We start from the raw sequence: 24,320 nt of genomic DNA on the forward strand, positions 1-24,320 counted from the left end.
CGAAGTGGGAGCATGTGAACTTAACCACTCAGCCACGGGGCCGGCCCCGTTGCATATATTTAATAATTTATCTTCTTCCATTTTGCGCATTTCTGCTTCTCATCCTCACCACATCGTTGTTCTGTTTGAGGTTAACCCTTCCATCCAGCGTTAATGTCAGTGTCCCCTCTCCCTTACCTGTGCTTCAGCTTCCCTGCCTTTTCCTTTGAATCTAGTGAATTCCCAGCATGAACAGCCAAGGGGGAGTGGTATGCTTTGGGAAGGCAGTTAAACAAGTGGACCTGTTATGGAAGTCTCAGAAACACATAGACAGTGTAAGTACTCCTGTTTGGGGGAGGTCTGCCCTTAGTGGTTGGAAAGGGGATGAGTAAGAGGTCCGACAAGAAATAACAGGGATGAACAAAGCAGAGTAAAAATAATGATGTTTCCTTCTTCAACCTTTCCTCATCATCCTCCACCTTTCACTTTTCCTTTAAAACAGTTTCCTTTTAAAACAGAGAGAGTTTTAAAACTTTTTATTTTGAAATAATTTTAGACTTACAGAAAAGTTGTGGGGGAAAAAAACGTACAATTCCCACATACCTTTCACCAACTAGCCCTAATGTTAAGATAATGCATAACTATGATACAAAGAACAAAACTAAGAAATTAACATTGGTTCAAAATTATTAATAAACTGCAAGCCTTATTTGAATTTCACCAGCATTTCCATTAATGTCCTTTTTCTGTTCCAAGATCCAACCCAGGATTCCAAATTACATTAGTTAGGATGTCTCCTTGGTCTCCTCTGCTTAGTGACAGTTCCCAGGACTTTCCTTCTCTTTCATGACCTTGACTCCTTGAAGAGTATTGGTCAGTTATTTTGTAGAACATCTCTCAACTTGGGATTGTCTGATGGTTTATCATGATTAGATTGAGGTTATGTGTATTTGGCTAGAATACTGCAGAAGTGATGTGCCCTTCTCAGGGGGTATGTGCTGTCAATATGTCTTAAAACTGGTGAAGTTAATCTTGATCGTTTCATTAAGGTGGTGTCTGCTGGGTTTCTTCACTGCAAAGTTACTAGTTTTCCCTTTTTAATTAATATATATCTTGTGGGAGATGTTGAGACCATACAAATATTCCCTTCCTCCTCATACTTTCACCCACTAATTTTAGTATCTGTCAGTGTTTCTTGTTGACAGCAATTATTACTGTGGTGCTCCAATAGTTATTTTTATTTCACTCATTCTTTTTACATTCATTAATTGGAATTCTCTAGCAAAAAGCTATTCTTTCTCTCCCCACCATGAATTTATTTATTCAATCATTTATATCATTATAGACTCATAGATATTTATTTTATTCTATGGGTTACAATCCAGTCCTGTCATTTATCTTTTTTGCTCAGATTATCCCAATTTTGGCTATCAGGAGCTCTTTCAGGATAGCTCCCGTTCCCCTTCAATTTGCCCAGGATTTTTGAGAACTTTCTTACCTTTGGGCATCATGAGATGCTCCAGGATTATCTTACATTTTCCTCACCATGGCCAAGGAATCAACCACTTTCCCAAGGAGATCTGATTCCTTTTATTGCGGGATCCTATTCAGAAACCAAGAACTGGGTTCCAGGAGTATTCATTGCTTCTAGACCCTCTCAGCAGACAGAACTTGGAGAAATATATATGTATACTAACCTATGCATACGCACATGTCTATGTTTATTTCTGAATCTGGGAGTCATAAATCTTTTGATCTTTTAATGAGATTTCTGACTCTCATTAAAAAACCATGAGTTTATACTGATACCTCCAATTCCAATCCAACACCACAGGGTTCACTGCAGCCTCCCCTCTTTCCTTATCTGTAGTTTCTTTCTCATTCAGTGAGAAAGCTGGCTATGATATATCTACAACATATTTACTTATTTGTTCAGCCCTAATGTATACCTGGAGTTGTTTCAGAATCGCTAACCTATAACCTGGTACTGACTGGAGTATGGTATTAGTGTAAAATTCTTTTTTGTCTTTACCATTCTTGGATCCAGCTTTCTGATGTTACTTGTGTTAGTTATTTTCTTCCCTAAGCCCTTCAGTGCGGTTATGTTAGCTATTTGTAGTATAACTAGGTTCATTTGTTATGGCTGTATTCCTATTCAGGCTCCCCCCATATCCTGATTGTTTTTCATGTACATACAGTAAAATTCACTCTTTGCTGTAAACAGTTCTAAGGACTTTGACAAGTGCAAAGAGTCACGTATCCACAGTCAGAATACAGAACAGTTCCATGACCCCAAAATCCATCCCTTCCAACTCCTGGCAGTCACTGATCTGTTTTCCATCTCGGACAATATGTGGCCTTTGGATCTGGCATCTTTCATTTGGAGAACTGCATTTGAGGTTCACCCATGTTGTTGTGTGAGGACTATTCCATTGAGTGGATGTTGTGCTCCCTTCCTATGACATGATTCGTCTTTCTCATCTATGCATCTAATGTTTTCATTCATAAAATTGCCCACAGGATTGATGCTTCTTGGGACTCTGAAACTGTGACTTTCAAAGTATGTTTTTCATCTCTCTAGCACAGAGTTTACTTCACTTCATCTTATTTACTCTGGTTATTTCCTACAACCGTCAATCATTTTAACATTTCAAGGAGGTTTAGAGCCAACCCTTAATTATTTTTGGTGAGATTGACAGGGAGAGTATGGGTAATTGAAATCTTCACGTAATCTACAAGCCTTGTAACAGCTACTTCTTCCCCCAACTACTTAAAGGTAGCAAAATTGACTCATTTTAAGTTTTATATCCTTTCCCTTCCTTTACTCATCCTCTGGTAGAAGCACTAATGAGTCCTCAGGCGACCATAAAAATGGAAAGACAGAGAACAAGAGGAAGCACAGGCTGCGGGTAATCTACCTAGTAGATAAAAAGCCTCCGAGTCACTGAGAATTGATTGTCCTCTAGTAAAATAGATGTGATTAGGGATTATGTATCTTTGACTTACTTTAGATTTCCATTTAATGCTTGGCACTTGTTGATTCAGTGATAGATTATGGTCAGTCCTAAAAATCCACCTAAAAGAATATATTCCTACTCAGAAAACATCAGCTTCCCAGCCCTGTGGTCTTTGGCAGCTACCTCTGTGCTCTTCGCTACAAAGCATGGCATTAATCTGTGGCACTGGGAGAACCTTAATTGTACTAAAGCAGTTATTTGTAATTTACATCCATGGATAGGCACACATGGATAGTCTTTGAGCCATCTGTGAACTTCTAGAAATTCTATATACAATGTGTGCACATTTCTTGGGAGAGAGGACCCTGATTTGAGTCAGGTTTTCAAAACTATAAAAGAAAATTAAGACCATTAACCAGAAAGGTCATCTACACGACTCCTCTAATATTGAGATGGGAACCCTGAAAGCCCTCGTGTCCTATCTCTTTTAGTCTGAGAGATCTTCGTTCAGCGTCAGGAAGCATTCACAAGACTATAAAATCCTTTAAAAAAAGGATTGAACCTATTTTTTCTGGCTCTCCAGCACCTAGCACAGGGCCTGATATATATGGGTGTTTGATAAATACTTCCTGAATGAATTCAATATTTATAGGTTACTGATGCGACTTTTTAATCTATTAATATAAGAAATCTGATTAGCTTATGTTGTTTGTGAAACATAATTTATAGTCATGCGTCGCTTAACGACAGGGACACGTTCTAAGAAATGCATCTTCAGGCAATTTTGTCCTTGTATGAACATCTTAGGGTGGGCTCTGGTGTAATCCTATCCTTCACAGAGCGGTGGCCCACAGCTCCAGTCCACTGTAGTCTCTCTTTTCAGTAAATAACGGTCCCCTTGAAAGGCAGCACCTGCCTGTGTGGGTCTGTCAGTTCTGACTCCTCTGGTTCAACATTAGTTGAGGGCTGAGCAAGAAGGCATCAGTCAATGAAAAGCTCAATGAATTAAACTTATTTAAGGTCACTACAGTCATTAAAATGCATATATACATATGTAGATATAAATACATAGGTACTTAGATGTTCCAGCATTTGCAAACTGGGATCCTGCAGGGTGAATTTGACTCACAAATACCTTATGTTTCGTTATTTAAAAAAAAAAGAAAATGAGCCAACATTTAAAAATCAAGATAGTTCACAAAGATTGACTAAATTTGCTAACTTATTTTTTCATATTTTTGAGGCTGGTAGAAATCACCAGCTCATGTTGAGAACTTTCCGTGTAAATCTTGAATGTTTGCTTGTATTTAAGTTTCACCGAAGACTTCCTTATTCTCTAAAAGTTCTGCTTAAGGTGCTAGGTTTGCATTTCTGCGGGGTTGCAAAGTCTTGAACCACATTGTTCTTCACCTGTGAAAACGTTGCTGTTACACCTACGTGTTCAACAAAACTGGCATGGAGCGGTTTTTCTAGGAGAAGTGATGGATCTATGCTGCTCTGTCCACACATTCTTGGAAAATGCCCTTTTGATCACTGGCACATATTTGTAGGACCGTTTGCCTTGGGGGTAGAGCCTGCGGTTATGGAATAGGTCCAAGTTAGCTGGTCCACACAGGGGAGCCAACCCATGACCTTGACCCCGTTACCACAGTGTTCTAACCAATTGAGCTAAATAATTGAGTAATTGTTTCTTAGCCATCTGATCAAATCAGCTGGCATATGTTAAAAGTCTGTCTGTTGACAAGGGTGAGGATGTCAGTGAACAAGGCAGCTTAAGGTAGTGGGAAAGTTGTCAAGTCCTCGCGTTGGTTGGCATGTCATATTTGGCCAAGTAGTCACTAAATTAGACTTTGTCATTACAGCTAATTGCATTTCAGGGCAACTGGAACTAAAAAAAACTGAACTTTTTTTGAGTAGGTTTCCTTTTTAAGATTCAGAATTTCTGGTGAATAATTAATGACATGTACAAACAATTGGGGAACGTAGCAGTATGGAAAGAACTTTGTACAGAACTGAGGGCTGCAAGTCCCTATTTGGTCCCAACTACCAGTATGGCCTTAGAAAGTCACTTGACTTTCTGAGCTTTCAGTGGAACTGGATAAATATGATCTCAAAGATCCTTCCAGCCCTCAGACACTTTCTGTAACTCTACAGTTGTTGAACCAATAAGAATATCTTGCATGCAAATCTCTTTATAACTAAAAATGCAAATGGAATATTTTTCACAGAAAGATAATTAAATAATATTTCAAAATCATATATTGAACAAACTTACTTTTGAAATATACTGGTGTTTGCATAAAATCAATAGGTAATATACATATTTTACACAGAAATCCAATGTAAATCCAATAAATAAATAAATACATAAACCATGGTTTTATATATTACATGATCAGTTCTTAATGGCATTTTATATTTCAAAGCACTTATGAATCATCTTGGAAATTTTGCCTTCTTATCAAATAATCATTATTTTAGTTGCAGCATATTAATGAACTGCTTTGGGGTTATTATTCATTAATCTCTTGATTTGAGGTCTATCACTGTGGCCCTTTTAGAACTACCTCTCCTCCTCTAACATGCTAAATTTAGATGAAACCTGCTAAACTCAAGCTTTCCTTACCAAACTGTACATTTTTCTAGTTCTTTCATTTCCTTCGTACTAATGCACTGAAATATTACTTTTATAGAACCGAGATAATGGTTGGATTTGCTGTTCTTTTATCCAAATGGATTCTTCCATCACTGGGTAGACTGGATTAGAGTCACAGCGCTCAGTAGGATGGGTCCTAGAGAGCGTTAGGGTTGGTGTAAGATGAATAGCAACAGCTTAGTCACACTCGAAATAATATATTGGCTTGAGTTTCCAAATAACCTTCCAAAATGAAAAACACAAATACTGTGGGTTTCTACAGAATCAAATATGACTGTAGTGTTTGTAAAAAGGATTAGTTATTGGAAGTCGCTTCAATATTAGGTGGTGAAGTTTAGAATACTAAGCCTGGGGAGACCAGAAATCTTAAATCCAAAACCAAATACAGGTTGCAGATGTGCTGGGTGATGACCGCCAACCCAGCCATCATCTGGGTGATGCTGCTGGTGGACCCTGTGCCAGCCGCCTGAAGCCACTTGGAAACACAGGCTGCCAGTGCACGGTGGCAGGTTATGAGACACCTCTGTCATCTGAATAAATGCATAGCTAGGCAAAAGTAAAGTTTTCAATATCATTCCTTTTATGTGATGTGATCCAAAATTGGTCTAATATTTAAAAATAGCCCCAGAAATAAGGAAACACCCTCAGGCTAATTCACTTGGTTGAACCATCTACATTTTTTTTAAAGTATGCTCACCAAGAAACTCCATCTGGAATGTTCTACTCAGAGGCTGAGAGCTCTGATTTATTATTTAATTACATACTTTATAGGATTGTGCATTTAGTTACATATACACAAAATTCCCAGCATTGGTTTCGTTTATTTTTCTGCAAGAACAATGGCAGCCATTTTGAACTGTAGAATAGTGTTAGGAATCTGCAGGAATTGTTCATCTGTGGTGTTGAAGAAAGGAAAAATTAGCCACTGGTACAGGAAAGGGAGGAACAAGAAAAGAAACTTACGTAGCAGAACAGTAGTTTCACAGTCTAGTGGACAAGCAAATAAGAGCCTGATACTTTGGACAGACTGTAAATCAATTTCTGATTTCTTTGGTCAAATTGTAAATCATCACTGTGCTAAGCTACTATACATTTCCAGGTCAAAGGATACTTTTATGACTGTGTGTTACTAGTAATAGCTCTTTCTGAATTACAGGTGATTAGAAAACCGTGTCAGAAATCGAGTTGTTGTTATTTAATCCTGGATATATTTTCTTTAGTGATGTTGTATTGCTGGAGAATAAGATTATAGCCATTTTTATAAAACTATACCAAAATATCAAAGGAAGGCTATTCCAGTGAAAAAGATTCTGTCCTTTGTCCAGGCCCCTCTGGACAAAGGAAAGCATTGTTGATGGCTCCATGGCCCTTGAGTGGCTGTCACTTAGGCAGAGCTCCTTCCATACAAGGTGATCGGCGACCTGGAGGATGCCTACAGTATTCGTTGTGCCGTTCAATGAATAGACAGCAATTCTACTTAAAACAATAAATCACTCCTCATTTTGTTGTTGGCACCCCTGTCTTATTCATGGGCCACAAATTTTTAAATTCAAGAGAAGCTAAGGAAAGGGAGTTTCTATCCTTTTAAAAAATGAGAGGAGACCCTTGCAGGCAGCATAGGTTTGAAAAATTTCATGAAACTTGTGCCTTTTTGGCCCTAGAAGAGTCAGTGTCTTACATATACTTTCACTGGAGACGTTCAGGATAGATGTATTTTTTCCTCTCGTCCTATTCATAGTTGAGAAAAAATTCACTTTTCTGAATTGTTTCTATTCTGAATTGTCCCTATTCTTAAGGGACTTGTAGAATAAAAAGGGGTATTTGTTAACTTTACTCTAAATCTAACATAAAAATATTGAAATCTGATACTTTGCCTTATAAACTAAGTTAGGGCTCAGATTTTTAAAATTACCTCTTTTTCCAAAAGAACACCTCCATGACAGAGTACGAAGGAGGTGTTATGATTTGGAATTCTGTTAAGGACAGGACGAACTGATGACAAAGATGAGTAGTGTCAGAACTCTAGAGGACCCAGCAACCACCTTACACATATCTTCATTTGAAACCTAGGATTAAAGAGGCCATAATTCCTGAAACTCTGAAATTAAAGGTCTAAGTACGAGATAGACATCATGCTTTTTATAGATGACATCTTGCAGATTAATCATCTTTAATGACGGCTTTGGGTTTAAATTTCAGTCTAGAATTTGGCCTGGTGTTTTTAAACAGGGTGTTTGTACAACATAAAAGAAATCCTCATCATGAGATAGAGACCTAAGGTGACTTGGTGCCCCCTGGCCCTTGGATAGCCAGGTGTTCATTACCTTTACTCGGTGAGTAACTGTCTGTCCCCTCTTTGATCTTGCTGTGGCTGTAGACAACCAGTGCTATGACGAGCTCATAGCTGTCACACCTAAATTAAGTTAGTGTGGTGATTTGTGTGTTCATAGGGAAGTATCTTCCAGCTTGGGGAGTTTGTGGGGGGATAACATTCTGGGTTACGAGGGACGGCTGGATCCTTCTTCTAGGATAGAGACTATGAAGGAAGGAGACAGTCGGGTATTCTCTGAAATCTGGACCTTACCCTTAATTCAGCTCAACAATAGCTGTTGAATTTTTACTCTGTAGCAGGTACTAAGAATGAGAGGAGAGACCATATTTGACTAATTTACTTATATCCTTAGCATCTCCTAGAACATCTGACCCCAAATAGGTGCTCAGCAAGTGTTGTGTGGATCACATGTGAGAAACCACAGGAACATATACAGACCCAGCCCAGCCCTGGAGGAGCGCACACTTAAGCAACAGTTAAAATGGTGCCCTTCCCCAGAAACAGCAGCTGACGTCAGCACTAGTCCTCATTTCGGGACTCCCTCCCTGCGTCCACTCCCGTCCCATCTTGACTGAAGATAAATAAGCCCACCCAAGTTTGTTTAGTTTAATAAAAGTGTTTTGCACATCAAAAAAAAGCCCATTAAATATGAATTCTAGTGAATTGACATGACAGAAATCAACCTCTGACAATTCTCCCTTATTCAAAATTGTTTTTTCTTCTATAGAAAAAGAAGGGGGAAAAAGCCCAAAGTTAAGAGAGCTTCCACCGTTTAAGAAGAGTTTCAAACTTAGTATCACTTATTAAGAATCAAATAATAACTCTTTTCTATTGTTTAAGGCTCTCTTCCCAGCTCTATCGTGCATTAATTATTTTCCTTCTTTTGTATTTGTACAATAAATGCTTGACAAAAAAAGCCACGTAATTTAAGATTTTTATGGCACAATGGAAGTCTCCCACCCCCAGGAAAAAATTCAGTGATGTTCTCATTGTCTTTTCAGGGGGGATATTATATATTAACAAGAAAAAGAAGAATATAAAAGAAAAGCTGTAGTTATTACTCTATGTGACATGTGGAAGGTTTCGAATATATAGAACATAAAAGACTATTACATGAGCTGTGGAGGGTTAATGCTCTGTGTTCTTAATTTTAAATTTTAGATAAATATGATTTCAGCTTTGATCCTACATGGACTAATTCTTTTGTCACCCAACTAATTAATTCAGTATGCTACAGAAAAGATGCTAATTTGGGCATCAAAGAAGTGATAATTTTTTTTTGTTTAATCAGAATTATAAAGATAAGTTTTACTCCCATTAGACTGGGGATGGAGCTCAATCATTTTACTCTTGTTTAGTGCAGATGAATTCCAGAGAAAATGTGCTCTGTTTCTCTTAACTTCTGAAGATGGAGCATTTACTCGCAGGAATCCCTTTAAAATGGTCCTTTGCGTAGTCACTTTACAAAAAAAAACCAATCCGTCATTTCTTGATATTGTCCTTTTGTTCTTTACATGTAACAAGCTAGGATCCATCATCTGTTCTTTCTGATGATGGATTTTATAGAAATTACACGAAAGTTAATTTGTGCTACTGGAATATAAATTGTATTTGACATTTTATTTAGAGACTAGAGATGAGGCCTCCAGTTTCCACAGAACTTTTAGTCGGCCCTCCCTGGATTCAATTTCGTTGACATGAGTCAGTGTTTCCCTTCCCAGGCCCCAGCTGCCAGTGAGCGAAGCTCAGAGCCGTTTCCTGTGGGGCATTTCCTTCTGCAGGATGGATCTGCGGTCAGGATGGAGTGAGCCCTGCAGGTCGAGCAGACGAAGGTCACAGGGGTCGGGGAACCTCCCACAGGTGGTAGAGAAAGCTTAGGCACGCGGTGTGATTTTGTCTCAGAACACTCTTTCCTTTCCTAGTTTTTGAGTTTCTGGGGCAAAGGAGGTAGAGAAAAGGGAAGGAAAGAGGAAGAAGGAGATGCTGTGGACGCACAGATGAGCAGGAACGGCTGACTGTTGTCCGAACTCTGCATTCCAACCATGCGGTCTGTTCGAATCAAAATTCGGGTTTCGTGTCCAGGCCGTCAGCTGTGTCCTCACACTCAAGCAGCCTCACAGGCACTCAAAGATCCACTTAAAAGTAACCAAATAAAAAGGAAAAAGCTACACTTTCTGCCGCTTTGAAATAAGTAAACATTTAATAAAAGGAAAAGCCTTTCTAATTGTTAAGAAAACACAAAAATGCAAAAATAATTCTTTAATGCTCCTCTTAAATCTATTTCCCAGAAATCATAAGCACTTAGTCTGAATCGCTAGGCTCTTGCCTACAGTGTCTGAAGCTAGTGAGGGCGCATGAAAGCAATTAATCAAAGTTCACTGTGCTCCTGAAGAGTATTTCTTCTTCTGGAAAGCAGAGGCAGAGAATAACTTAAAACCCAGTGTGGTAGTGACAGTTAATAAGCTTTTTACAGTCCCTGTGTGGATCTGAAAATCATACCTTATTAGTATCTTTATCTTTCTTGCTCACTCATTCACGCTTATTTTCATTTAATTTTAATTTCTGGCTTCTTTTTTCATATTTTTTCCTCTTTTTCCTAACAGACTGATGCTTTAATCATCTCGGAGTAGAGTTTTCACTTGCTACAGAAATGCTCAGCAAAAGTGGCTCAGAAATCCCTCAGCTGACTCTTACAAGGCCATCTTCCGGGGCACTTTTGGCTTGTTTGTTTCTCTTTAGGACGAAGGGTGATGGGTTTTGTGCATTTTGCTTGCCTCTGCTTTCTGGACCCTCTAGAATTATTTTTAATGTCTTTGGTGTCTCCAAACCTGTTGTGTTTCCTAGCTCCTCAGGCTAGGAAAACAAATTAGCTCAAGGATTCCCAGCAGCTGAGCTGAGCCAGTTGCTGCTTAAGATGCTACCAGCAGATGTTTTATCCACTTAGGCAGAAATCTTAGAATGTCATAGGACCTCCCCACTTTTCAATCCTAAAAACAAACATCAACATATTTGAGATCTGAAGATTCTCTGCTTTGCAGTGAAGAGTTGCCATGACCACCGATTTAGGACTCCCACCCTGGGAAGGAGCAACAAGCAGAGGGAAGCTGAAGGTGGGTGGGAGGGCGGGCCTCCAGGGGAGCCGTGGATGGAGACATCAGGGGATGAAGCGTGTGTGGTTCTCTCAGAGCTTGTCTTCATCTTGGAAACGGTAAACATACCCCAAATAAATGTCTAACCCGTGTACCAGAAATTAAAATTTTAATTAGAAATGTTATTTTTAGGGTTTCAACTACTTGACCCAGTTAGAGTTAACAAGAAAGATTTTTAATATGGAGTTTTTTCAGTTACTAAAGCATCACCCCACTCAGTTTCTGCTTGTGAACACATCCTATAAAGCCAGCCCTCTCTCCTCCTGCATGCCACGGAGTGTGCTTACAGAGTCTAAAATATGACCCTTCCGTCACGGAAAGCACCCTGAGTTGTTTTTTGTTTGTTTGCTTTTCTTTGTTTTTGTGTGTGTGTGTGAGGAAGATTTGCCCTGCGCTAACATCTGTTGCCAATCCTCCTCTCTGGTTTTGTTTGAGGAAGATGAGCCCTGAGCAAAGATCTATGCCCCATCTTCCTCCACTTTGCATGTGGCATGCCTCCACAGCATGGCTGACGAGCAGAGGAGGTCCACACGCAGGATCCGAACCTGCGAACTCGGGCTGCCAAAGCGGAGGCTCGTAGAGCTTTAACCACTCGGCCACAGGGCTGGCCCCCACACTGAGTTTTACAGCATTCCACTCCTTCCTGAAAAGTGACATGTATTAGCTGTGGCATTCATACCCACTGTGGAAGGCTAAAAATAAAATCAGAATTTTTTTAATCAATTAATTTACAACAAACACAAATCTGTTCATTATTCTAATTTAGTAATATTAACATAAAACTAGACAATGCCTTAAATACCAAAAAAAGGGAGAAAAACTCTCTAATTGGTCCATTTTCACTGAATTTTTATCAGATTCATTAACTGTCAAGTACAATGGAAACACCTGAGGTAAACAAGTAAAGACCTTTGTGATGTGCATTTTAGAGAGGAGCAACAGCTGAAGTGCACAAAACCATATAAGGTTACAATACGTGGAAGTTAATTTCATCAGCATATGCATATGCTAATTCAGAACCCAATTTAGAATACATCAGACAACAGAAAGCTCTTATGGGCGAATTTTAGAATACACTGTGGAAATGTAGTCAGAGGTCTGTGAATTTCTCTGCCCCATATTTTGCTTGAGCTGTTTCAAACTGTATAATTTATAAAATGATAAGAAAATATCATGTATTGTTTATAAGTCAGCTAGTTACAGGGAGGATGAACCATTATCCAAGTCTAGAAACTATTATGACTGAGAGGTTTGTGCATTTTCACATCTGACATCATTTTGTAGGTTTCTAAGTTTAACATTAGCGATGTCTGGATCTTGTAGTCTTTTCCAAATGCATCACTGACACCCAAAGATACTTCCTGACTGTGGAAGGAGAGAGACCTGCTTCAGACTTTCAGTTCTCCTTGGATCCATGGCTCACCACTAATCTGGAATAAGCGTCTGAACTTTTTCCTTGCCTGGCTTTTTCGTCCTCAGGGGCCATTGCTCAGGATTGCTTTTAAACAGTGTGAGCACCCAGTGGAAGAAGAGTAGATGGTAACAGCTGCATAAACTGCCCAATGGGATCTAGGAGGAAAATTGTAGACAGACACTACTTCGCAGAATGAAGGAGTGAATTAAATGAGAGACTAGATGCAGAGAAAGCCTGAGATAGAGCGATAGCTATGGTGAATCTGGATCATTTGTCGAGATGTCTGGGATCTGGGAAGGATTTGAAAGTCATCATTATCTAGAAAACTCAAGGAAAGAGACAGAAACAAAGGGAAATATTTGCTGAGAAATTAGGTGATAACTACTAAGAATTATATTAAAATCCTTATTACATAGAAAACAGTAGGATGCGGGGGGCTTGTTGAGTTAGTTCAATTGAGGAGTTAGGTATTTACCTGACAACTGGTGGTCTTAAGGGTTCAGCTCCATGTGCGTAGTCCATGTGACGTGTAGTGGCTGCTCAGAGAAGGACTGAATGGAGGAGTGAACCGTTAATGAGTCCTGCTTTCCTGGGATGGCTGTGAGGGCCTCCCCACCGAGGCAAAGTAGCAACATGAGTGAGGTCTGGTTTGGGTATTTTTCTATAACCTTGTTTGAGGTTCTCTTCCACTTTGTGTGTTCTCTCTCCTTTCATTTTTAAATTTATACCAAGAAATCTCATTTTATGGGTAGTAACCATTTCTCTTACACATGTTGCATCGTATTAGCTGATAAATTAATTACTTGGGAACTCCTCCACTTCCACTTTATTAACTCTATAAACAAACTAGTTTCCTCTCCCAGCTGCTGCTTCGTCTCCTCCATCTACCTAAGGCCAGGCTCTCCAGAGGAGCTGCATCTCTCTGTCCTCTTCCCTTAGCAAGAACTTTGTTTTCCTGTACCAATGTTCATAGCAGCATTATTCACAATAGCCAAATGTGGACACAGCCAAATGCCTATTGGCAGGTTAATAGAGAAACAAATATGAATATGCATACAAGGGAATATTATTCAGCCTTTAAAAAGAAGGAAATTATGATTCATGCTACAACATAGATGAACCTTGAAGACGTTAGGCCAAGTGAAATAAGCCAGACACCAAAGGACAAATATGGTATGGTTCCACTTATATGAAGTGCCTAGAGGAGTCAGATTCATAGAGGCAGGAAGTAGAATAGTAGTTACTGGGGGCTGGGGGAGGGGGACGTGGGGAGTTACTGTTTAGTAGGGACAGAATTTTAGTTTGGGATGATGAGAATGTTCTAGAAATGGATAGTAGTTGATAGTTGCACAACAATGTGAATGTACTTAATGCCACTGAACCCTATACTCACAAATGATTAAACTGGTAAAATTCACCACACTAAAAGAGAAAATAACTTTATTCTCCTCTCTCCTCCATTTCCAACCTTTTACACGCTCTGGTGTTTCTTCCTGTCAGTAAACGGAAGTCCTCTGGTATTAAACAAATTGGAAACCTCCTTCTTCAACATCCCACCCCACCTCCAGGACCACCTTATCAGCCAAACTTCTTGAAATGGTTGTACACACACACACACGCACACACACTTACCTGCCATTCACTCTTGACATCACTCCCACCTGGCTTCTGCTCGCCCCACTCCACTGAGCCTTGCCAAGGGGACGAATGGCTTCATATTGCCAAATCTAATGAAACTTCTCAGTCCTCACCTCCCTGGACGTCTCAACAGCACCCCCATCTGTTGACCATGTCCTCCCCCCTTGCAACACTCTTCTCTGGGGCGTCTTGTGCCGCACTCTCCCACTTTTCTGTCTGTCTCTCTGGCTGTTCTTTTTCTGTCTGTTTTGTACATGCACACGCACCCACCCCTCTATGCAACCTTTAGATGTTAGACTTCCTCGGGATGTTGTCCTGGTCCTCGGCCCATGCACCTGCACTTCCCAAAGGCATCCTAAGATAGCCATGTTTCAAAGTGAACTTGTGATGCCTCTCCACTGACCCACCATGTCCAAATCACTGTCTTCTCTTCTCAGTGGCCACCAGTCATCCGAGCCACCATCTTTCACCCACCCTCCTGGCAAAGTGCCCATCAGCTTTGCCACTTTTTCCGGCTGCTTTTTACTTCAGCAACGAGGATGGTTTTATATTAACACGTACAGCACATTGTATCACCTCACTTAAAATGACTTGGTTACTCCTCTGTTTCTCCTCTACCAATTCTTTAAATCGTATCTAACTTTTCTGTTCCTTGAATGACAAAGAAATGACCTACCCTCTCTCTTACACCAAACTATCAGCTTCTCTCAGACCTTCTCTGCATGGTGTGTGCCCTCCTTTCCGTCCAAATCTTGTGCAAGTGGCTCCTCCACTCTCCTTGCTTGACCTACTGGGCTTTCTTTCACTGCTTGGAACGCACCTGCCTTTCCCATCTCCTGTCCTCGGCATGTGCTCTTTCCTCCACCCACGAGGCTTGGCTCCCGCCTCCCACCCTTACAGTCTCAGTTTCAATGTCATTTCTTCGTTGGTGGCTTCTTCAACCCATCAGTTTCCTATTATTGTCTCTCCTAACACCCTCCATAGCATTTTCACAACTTACAATTACATACTTGTTCTTCTTTGGTGACTATCTTCTCTATGAGAATGTAATTCCATGAGGGTGGTGTCTGGCTTTGTATCCCAATATATTATTAAGCTACACCAAGTGCTTACGACCATGTCTGACACAGAATAGATGCCTAATAAGTATTTTTAAAACAAGTGCATGAATGAAAGAAGAAAGCAAGCGAGCCAGCTAATTCTCCGTGAAGCTGTTTCGTGTAACCTCTCTATACAAATGAACAGGGACAGGTGTTTTAAGCAAACTTATAATTCATGAAAATCTAAATTTACATAAAGAGAGTGTTGAAAGGTGATTTTTCCACTTTACAAAAAGATCCATCATAAGATTCTTTAAACAGGCGTCCCAGGTACATGGAAAGTAAGATTTTATTGATTAGAACCATATGTTTGCACAGAATTCCTCAGGAAAACATCCTTTATATAAAGCAAGGCTGACCTATAAGCAATTTCCTTAGGCACCTAGCCCAGAATGGCCGACTCTCAGGTTTCCTGGGTAGTAGATAATGGGAGGCCTGGTATGCAGTGGATACTTGAGACCCTAGAGTACAAAGCAGTAATTTCAGCCATTTGGGGTCTGTATGGCTTTTCTCACAAAAATAGCTAATGGGGAGATGGATCAATGTATCTGGACCTCTCCTGCTCCTCTTTGTATGTCAGTGAAAGTGAGAATGGCTGTGAAATGCCCCCCAAAGAGGCCACTGTGGAAAGGAGAAGAAAGGCTTGGAAAATTCACCAAATTGATGCTTTTCTCTCAACCCCCTCCCCACCCACCCACCCACTATCACTGATAATTAAGTTGTCTGATTATAAAACGGGAAAAAAGACTTCAGTGTCTTAATAAATAAAAGGCAATTAACTTCTCTGGGTCTCGATTTCCTCATCTTAACAATGTGGGAGTCCTTTTGAAGATTATTGTTTTATAATTTTGTTCTTGAACCTACCAAAACTTTACAAATAAGGTAATTTGTGACTGTTCTCTCTGTCTAATGAAATAAATTTCACAGCAATTTCTCTGCTTCTTATTGGAAACTTTAATAAATGAATATGAACTTTAAATCAAAACATTTGTAATATTTGTGGAATTGGTTAATTTGACTATTATTGATGGTTCTTGCTAAGAAGACGGTACCTTGCAGAATTTACTTACAACTAACCTTTTCTTTATCAAACGTGTTCCACTGTGATGGGAGCACAGTCAGCAAGCTCTTCTGGAGCTGCCGGACACGGGGGGTGTTTTAGCGGCAGGAAGGAGAAACAATATATGGGTTGTGGTGATAAAGATCAAGGCAGACTTGGGTATAGGTTGGTTTCACTCTTCAAAAACAAGACTACTTTCATCTCAGAAAATCCAGCACCTCCAAATGTAGAAGAAAATATTTGGAACATGGAAAAAAAACAAGCCTGATATCTATGGAGTTTTTGGCAACGTTTTTGCTTCATCAGCTCCTGAAGCATTATTCTACCCTCACTCCTCACAATTTTTTTTCCCAAATATTCCTATAGTTGATGACATTTTTAGGGAAAATTATTTCTCTAAGTGATGTGCTAAGGTATTAACTTAAGGAATTTAGGGTAATCGTGTTGATCCCTAAGGCTCTCCTGCATGGGTCTGAAAAGCTAAAGAGTGTGTTTGGGGAAACACACATGATTTAGACGTCTCCTGCTTTGTAGGGGAGAGAGAGATCTTGAATATATCAACAAATCTGAGTTGTATTTGAAACTGGATGTCCTTCTATTTTGTCAGGTCATTTCTTCAGTGAGATAGAGGAATAGATTCAAAAAGGGGGGCAGGAAAGAGAGAAAGAGACAAAAAAAAAAAGGAAAGAAAAGCTGGGGATGATGGAGTTAAAGCTAGTAAATAATAGATCAAAATCCCGAAACTGCCCTGGATACAGCAAAAGAATTGTAGTAGGAGCGGAGGCAGATGGAGAGACGGCAGTAGGGAGGGAGAAAGTTCATGGAAGAGGATTTGCTAATTGAAATCATAAATTGAAAAATGTGCAGAAGAGTCAAGATGGAGAGAGGCTTCTGAGGAAAGCGGGATGCAGTCCAGACTCTGATAACAGAAATATGGATATTAGCAGTGACGTCTTCTACGTGTGAGTCTCAGAGCTGCCACTTGACTCACAGCCTCTGCTTTGGATTAAAACACAATCCAGAAAAAAACAAATATGTACCCATTTTTAGGAAATTCTGAAGAAGACAGGAGGTTCTTAGAAGTTTATAAGCGAGGTCCTCATGTGAGGAGATTCTGACTCACTGTGTTGGGAGGTTAGAGGAGAGGTGAGGGCTGTTGGGGGAGGGGGCAGTCTCCTCGAGCATATATAATTTTTAAAATGTCCCCAGGTTGGATAGATGGATGAATGGATGGATACATAGATACACAGATAGGATGAGCAAGTTAAGGATATGGATAAACACACACAGAGAAGTAAAATTTGCAGCTATTTAATAAGAAAAAAGGGATAAATGGAATTTCCATAGATTTGACAAGAATCTTTACCTTAACTGAAGAACAGGCATAACTGAATGACTTTTTTCCCAGTTATTAGCAGAGCATGAAGTCATTTTCTTATTTCATGTGTGTTGATACCAAGAGCATGGGAGATTGCTTCTGAAGAAAATATCTATTGGGAAAAATGTATGACTTTGTAAGAAAGTGTCCAATAACAATTTAATTGCAGCTTTTTTTTCATTTCAAATGTGCAATTTTATTTTTCTAAAAGTGTCAAGGAAACACAATGTTCTCTGAAAGTGTCATAACTGCAGAAAACCCTCATGCACTCTTGGTAGGAATGCAAATTGATGCAGCCACTATGGAAACAATATGGAGGTTCCTCGAAGAATTTAAAATGACCCGGCAATCCCACTTCTGGGTATATTTCCAAGGGAGTTGAAATCAGGATGTCACAGAGATATCTGCACTCCTGTGGTCATTGCAGCATTACTCACGCTAGCCCAAATATGGAAACACCCTAAGTGTCCATCAACAGATGAATGGATAAAGGAGATGTCGGTGGGGGGGTGGGGTGGGGGGTGTTTATGCCTGTATACACACACACACATATGTACACAATGGAATATTATTCAGCCATGAGAAAAAAGAAATCCTGCCATTTGCAACAGCTTGGATGGACCTTGAGGGCATTATGTTAAGTGAGATAAGTGAGACAGAGAAAGACAAATACTGTATGATCTCACTTATATGTGGAATCTAAAACAGACAGAGTCAGAGAAACAGAGAGTAGAGTGGTGGTTACCGGGGGTTGGGGAATGGGAAAAATGGGGAGATATTGGTCAAATGGTACAAACTTCCAGTTATAAGATTAACAAGTTTGAGGACCTGATGTACAGCATGGTGATTATAGCTAATAATACTGTATCATATACCTGAGTGTTGCTAAGAGAATATATCCTAAATGTTCTCACCACGAAAAAGAAATAGTAACTATGTAATGGGATGGAGATGGTAGCGAACACTATGGTGGTAATCATTTTGCAACTTATAAATGTATCAAATCAACATCTGTACACCTTAAACCTGCACAATGTTACATGTCAATTATATCTCAATAAAGCTGCAGGAAAAAGAGTAACGTATCATAATTGCCCCTGTACTCAGTTAACCACAAATATGCCTTCACTGAGGAGTGCTGGAGTGCATTGACCTGGGCTGACTGAGGCAGCGGGGCTACAGGAGAGAGGGGATGTGGCATGAAGGAGAGTGCAGTGTAGAAGTGACCCAAGTTCCATCCCAGCCCTGCCTTGAGCTTATTGGGTGGTCTTGGTCAAGGCCCAAGGCCTCTCAGAGCCTTGGGTTCCTCATTTGTAAAATGAGAGTCTTGAACCAGGTGTCGGGTGGGGTCCCTTGCGGCACCATCACGATAGAATCCCATGTGTCTAGCCTTGATGTCGAGGCCATCTGGAGGCCTGCATAGGATGCGAGTGAGTTTCTAGTTATGTATTAATGATAACCTTTCCGTTCTATCATCTCCACTGAATTAATGGTGTGGAATTTTTATTCTTTAGTGACATGATTTTGTCCATGCTGCACAATCAACACCTGAGTGGAAAGAAGGCAGGAAGGGAGGAAAAGGAGGGGAATCCAGGAGCTGTATTATTTTTCTGCTTTCAATTTCTTATTTTACTTCTGTTTTATGCAAAATACTCTTGTATTACTTGGAATCAGGAATTACGGTTTAATGAGTTCATCTCATAAATATCTTAAATTTACCACAAAAAGAACATGATTATTGTTAAGAACCATCTTCTCCTTCATGTTTCACTAGATTTGGTAAGAAGAAAGAGGATAAGGGCGGGAAGGCTGAGCAGAAAAACCCTCCACAGCGCAAGCACGGTGGCCTGAGAGACGAGGAGCTGGACACAATGAGGGAGGAGCGCGCGAGGTGAGCGGGAGCCCTGGGGCCCGGCCGAGCTGAGCCAGGGGCTCTGTTTAATTTGGTTACTGAACCCTCCAGCTGGAGAAATGTTATTTTAAGAAGCGTAGAGGTTGACTTATGTGAAAGGAAAGGTACCTGATATAAAAGGAACCTTCCTTTCTGGAGAATTTTTATTATATTTTGAGAAGAAATTTAACTTCATGTTTTTGTTTTAGCAGTCCTTATAATTCCAAAATATGCTACTCCTGGTTTTGACAATGTCGCTGCATATTTCCTTATGGTTTAAACAATGAGTCTTTTTTTTTTAAGTAAAAAGGTCATTTTGATATTGATGTTTAAAATGATCAAATTTCCATAGTCTGTTCCTAATTTTTGTCAAGCTGTTGTGTGCCTTCTTAATTTTATTCTGCTAAGTCCATTTGGGTACTGTAATGTGAGAAGCACATGTCCTTCATTTTTAAAAAGCCAGTGTCTTTTATTAGGCTATCAGCACGTTGCGGAGCACGTCGCCCATCTGTTAAAGGGCCGGTTTCACTTACTGAAATGATGATGGTTTGCAAGGGCTGGATTCTCCTGTTTGAGGAGCTTAATGTTCCGTTTGGACAAGAGGTCCTTCACATCTCTTTGATGTTAACTCTGGCACTTATCCCAAGTAGATGTGTAAATGTCTGATTTTGAAACATGTAATTGAATATTCATATTTCTGCTGGAAATCCTTCGCCTTCACGACTACTTGAAGCTTGGGGAAAGACTGAGATTATGGCAAAGCCTGCACATAGTTTTAAGGATTCCATTCTGACTTCATTATGTATGATGTCAGATTGTCCAGTTTCCCTTGCTTATTAGGAACAATAGTTCTTGTAGCTTTCACAGAGTCAGTTTTCGCCCGTGTTTTAATACTTTGGTATCTGTGCTAAGAAAATCATGCTTATTCTTGGTGATTTCTAGGACAGAGCAGGCTGAGCATCTACCGTTAACCTTTGACCCCTATTTTGTGATCTATTCCGGTTGAGAAGGCTGACTTTATCAATAGTGAGGGAAAAAGCCTATTTAGTCCTTTCTCATTTCTGAGAGGCTGACAAGCTCGGTCCCAGGGTTGGTGGAGCTGTTCGAAGGAAATCGGGTGCTCTCCACTGTTGCTGCCTGTGCACCTGATGGAGCTGCCCCAAGGCGGGAATGGTGAATCCTCCGTCATAGCCCAAGATTCAGGAATCCCATAACGTAAGATGGAACTCGGGCTGCGATCTTAGTGCACGTATTGACAAAGACCTCACGTGGCGCGTCCACACCATCAATCCTTGCTGCTCCCCTGACTTCTCTTACTGAGGCTCCACATCCTTGCCTCATCTTCAGGAAACAGAGCTGTTTGCAAGAATGCAGACTTCACATTTTTTGTAGCTCAATACTTGCCTAGGATTGGGGGAAGGGGGGCATCTTAGTAGCTAGGGAATGGTGTGCCAGCTAGAAAATTGATAACTCATAAAATAAGTTGGGTTGTCTTTGAGCAGGAGTTCATTTCCTTTCTGGTTTTGCCTTTAGGAAGCAGGTGCCTGAGGGAGTTTTGTCCTTAAAAGCAGGGCTGTAAATTCGCCTCCGCTGGCTGTGTAGGCTTCAGGTCCAATTTTCTTAAAATACGTCTGGTCAAAATATTGAAAGAACTGTACTGTTAGCCTCCATTTAGGTCACTTCTCACACATGAACACGTAAAACACATCTGATACGGGTTTCCTAGAGACAACATTTTCTCAGTCGTGTGCGAGGGGAAGAAGCGGGAGTCGTTGATTTTCTGGTTGGGTGCTGTAGGATTAATGACCAAGGGCATTTCAACAGCTCAGGGGCTGAGGGCCAGGGAAGACGAAGGTGGAGGCTGAACATTTGGCATTTCTCCCAACCCCAGGGTCCCGTTTCTTGGCTCTCCATCATCCATAGGAAACCAATTCACAACTCTTAAAGAACTCAGCGAGTATATCACTCTTCATGGCACGGCCATGGAAAAAAATAGAATAAAATAAGAAATAGCATGTAAAAGTTCACAAAGTTGTCCTTTTTTTGTAATACATTTGGAATTTGTTACCTTAAGATGATTCAGGCCTTCCTATTGCTTGCTCGTTTCATCCTAGCTGTCATAGATATGCTAGGTTGTCATTAACGTATCCGTTTTTCAAAGATTGGAAAGCACTTCAATAAAATGTATACTGTAGAGGGCTGAAGCCAGCTTGTACCAGCTGGTGAGAGACAAATATGAAGCTTTGAAGAATTTCGTGAGCTGATCGTTAAACCACTGGTAGTTTGAAATTGATCATGGTGGGATTATTTATGCCTCAGAAACTGGCAAATGTGATAAGTTGGATTTGTTTCTTTCAAAGAGCCAGTTTATCAACACACCCCTGTGAGTCCATACCAGCTCTATTTAGTGCATAACCAGGAAGAAATGATCAAAAATAAAGGCAAAAAAAAAAAATACTCATCCAAATCCACACAGTGAAAGTGTGGTCCATGGACCACCTGCATCAGAATGAATCACTTGGGAGTGTGTTAAAAATGAAGACTCCTGAGTCCCACGCCAGATTTGCAGAATCAGAATTTGGAGGTTGGAGCCCAGGAATCCATGTTTCATAGGTAAGCCCACCGGGCTTTTTCAGCAATTCTAAACTCTGAGAACCACAGCCTTGGAAGGACAGGATTTGGCTGGAAAATTAGAGTCAACTATTCTTATTCTATGAAAAATGATAGATTTTTTTCCCCAAGAAGATTGAATAACCTAGTCTAAAAATATTGTCATCTTTCTCATGCACCCTCTCTGAAGTGTCCTACCTTACTGGCACAATGTTTTGCAAATAGAAGAGAAATCTCTGCTACTGCTCACTTACCTGAGGGAAAATGGATCCTTTCCCCCCACACTCTCCCCATCTCATGCACATAGAACTTACAAAAACAGTAAGGTCATTAAGAAAATTTTGGAAACATAAGAAAGTATGAAGAAGACTGTTAAAATCATGCATAGTTCCAACATAATTCCATAACACTATTAATACCTTTATGATCCTTTTACTATGTATATATTTCCTTCGAAAACTTGATATTCATACTGTATATACAATATCTTACTTTTTTCACAGTATTGTGTTGTGAGCATTTCCCCATGTCATTAATGTTTTGAAAATACATCATTTTGAGGACTGCCTAATTTTCTGTGAGATCAATATGCCATAACATTTATTTCCTATTGTCAAATGTATAGTCTATTTCCGTTGTTCGTTGTTCCCAGTAATACCTGGATGAGCATCCAGGTACAAAAGTCCTTACAGATTACCTTTTAAATCATATAATTCCTGTTTGAAGGTTCAATTTCCTTGTAGCTGTTTTACCCAAAGGTTAATGTAACCTCAGCTCTAAATTTTAGGATTAGATCATCCCTCTCCATTCCTCCCATTATTTTTCTTCTGCTTTCCATATCTCGTCTTAATTTATCCACATATCTAATTTCTTATATGGAACTGTTTTGGTGCCATATTAATAGCTTATTAATAACTATAGTGATGAAAAGGTCGAAATGGCCATCACAGGTAGGTTGAGTTACAAGAGTAGATTGGAGGAACGTGGAGTCTAGAACAGTGGTTCTTAGCTGGGGAAGGGCAATCTTGCCCCCAAAGGAACATTTGACTATATCTGGAGACATTTATTGATTGTGGCAATTTCCAGGGTAGGTGGGGAAGGAGATGCCACTACCATGTGCTGGGGAGAGGCCAGGAATGGTGCCATACATCCTCCTGTGCACAAGACAGTCCCTGTCCCCAACAGTGAGTTATTTGACTCAAACTGTCAAGAGTGTGGAGGTTGAAAACCCTTGTTCTAACCCCTGGGTGTCACAAAGAGTAAGAGTGCTCTCCTTGACATTAGAATTGCATTGTCTCGTGACACCCTGTAGATAACACAGAGAAATATACTCCAGATGACATAACCCCAGAAGGATTATTAGCTCTTTGAGAAACTGTACGCAAAGATTGCTAATGAATATTCCATGCATATAAGCTTGCAAGAAAAAAGTTTTTCTCAAAAATTTATTTTTAACGCTTGCCTACTGAGCATTGGCACAATGTTGGTGCCTGTTGATCAGATTGTAAGTGCCAAGAAGCTGCAGGGGTTGATAATGTGTCCAATGCCAGAATCATCTGGAAAAATGGGCTGAGTCAAACTTAAATGAACTTAATAGGAATAAATGTAAACTCTTGCTTTTAAATCCAAAAACGAACCGCACAAACACAGGATGTGGAAGGTTTGACTTAATACCAAATGTAGGAGAAATTTGCCTGATGGTTTTAGTTGAGGGTGAGTTTCGCATGAGTCAACATGAGGATGTACCTGCCAAATACTTAATCCAGTCCTAGGCTACATTACTGGGAGTTCGTGTACTAAACAAAGGAAGCAACAATAATTCCTATTTCACACTGCTCAGATCACACCTGGACTATCCCGCTCCTCTCCCTCACACGGAGAATGGCAGCACTAAATCCGTGACATTGAAAAATGTGGAAGGACTTGGGCATGCATAGCCTGCAGAGTTAAAACTCAGTTGATTTTACTTGATTGAAGAACTTTCACGTAGAGGAGGAGGTAGATGTATTGTATAGCATCCACTCTCTTCTCTCTCTCTCTCTCTGTTTATTCATCCATTCATTTATTTTCTTGAGGATATTAGTGGGGAATTTTTTATTGAGGGTATGATAGTTTACAACCTTGTGAGATTTCAGTTGTACACTCTTATTTGCCGG

General features: G+C 40.1%; 1 protein-coding gene across 4 annotated transcripts in view; it reads left to right on the forward strand.

Moving 5' to 3' along the window:
• PARD3B (par-3 family cell polarity regulator beta) overlaps window positions 1-24,320 on the forward strand; it is a 915,243-nt gene that overhangs the window by 714,782 nt on the left and 176,141 nt on the right. For all 4 annotated transcript variants that reach the window (XM_046658143.1, XM_046658144.1, XM_046658145.1 and 1 more), the window contains one exon: window positions 19,438-19,554. In XM_046658143.1, coding sequence (XP_046514099.1) covers window positions 19,438-19,554 — 117 coding nt within the window. The remainder of the gene's footprint in view (window positions 1-19,437; window positions 19,555-24,320) is intronic.

The sequence above is a fragment of the Equus quagga genome, chromosome 4, assembly GCF_021613505.1.
Source record: "Equus quagga isolate Etosha38 chromosome 4, UCLA_HA_Equagga_1.0, whole genome shotgun sequence".
Classification (NCBI taxonomy): Eukaryota; Metazoa; Chordata; class Mammalia; order Perissodactyla; family Equidae; genus Equus; species Equus quagga.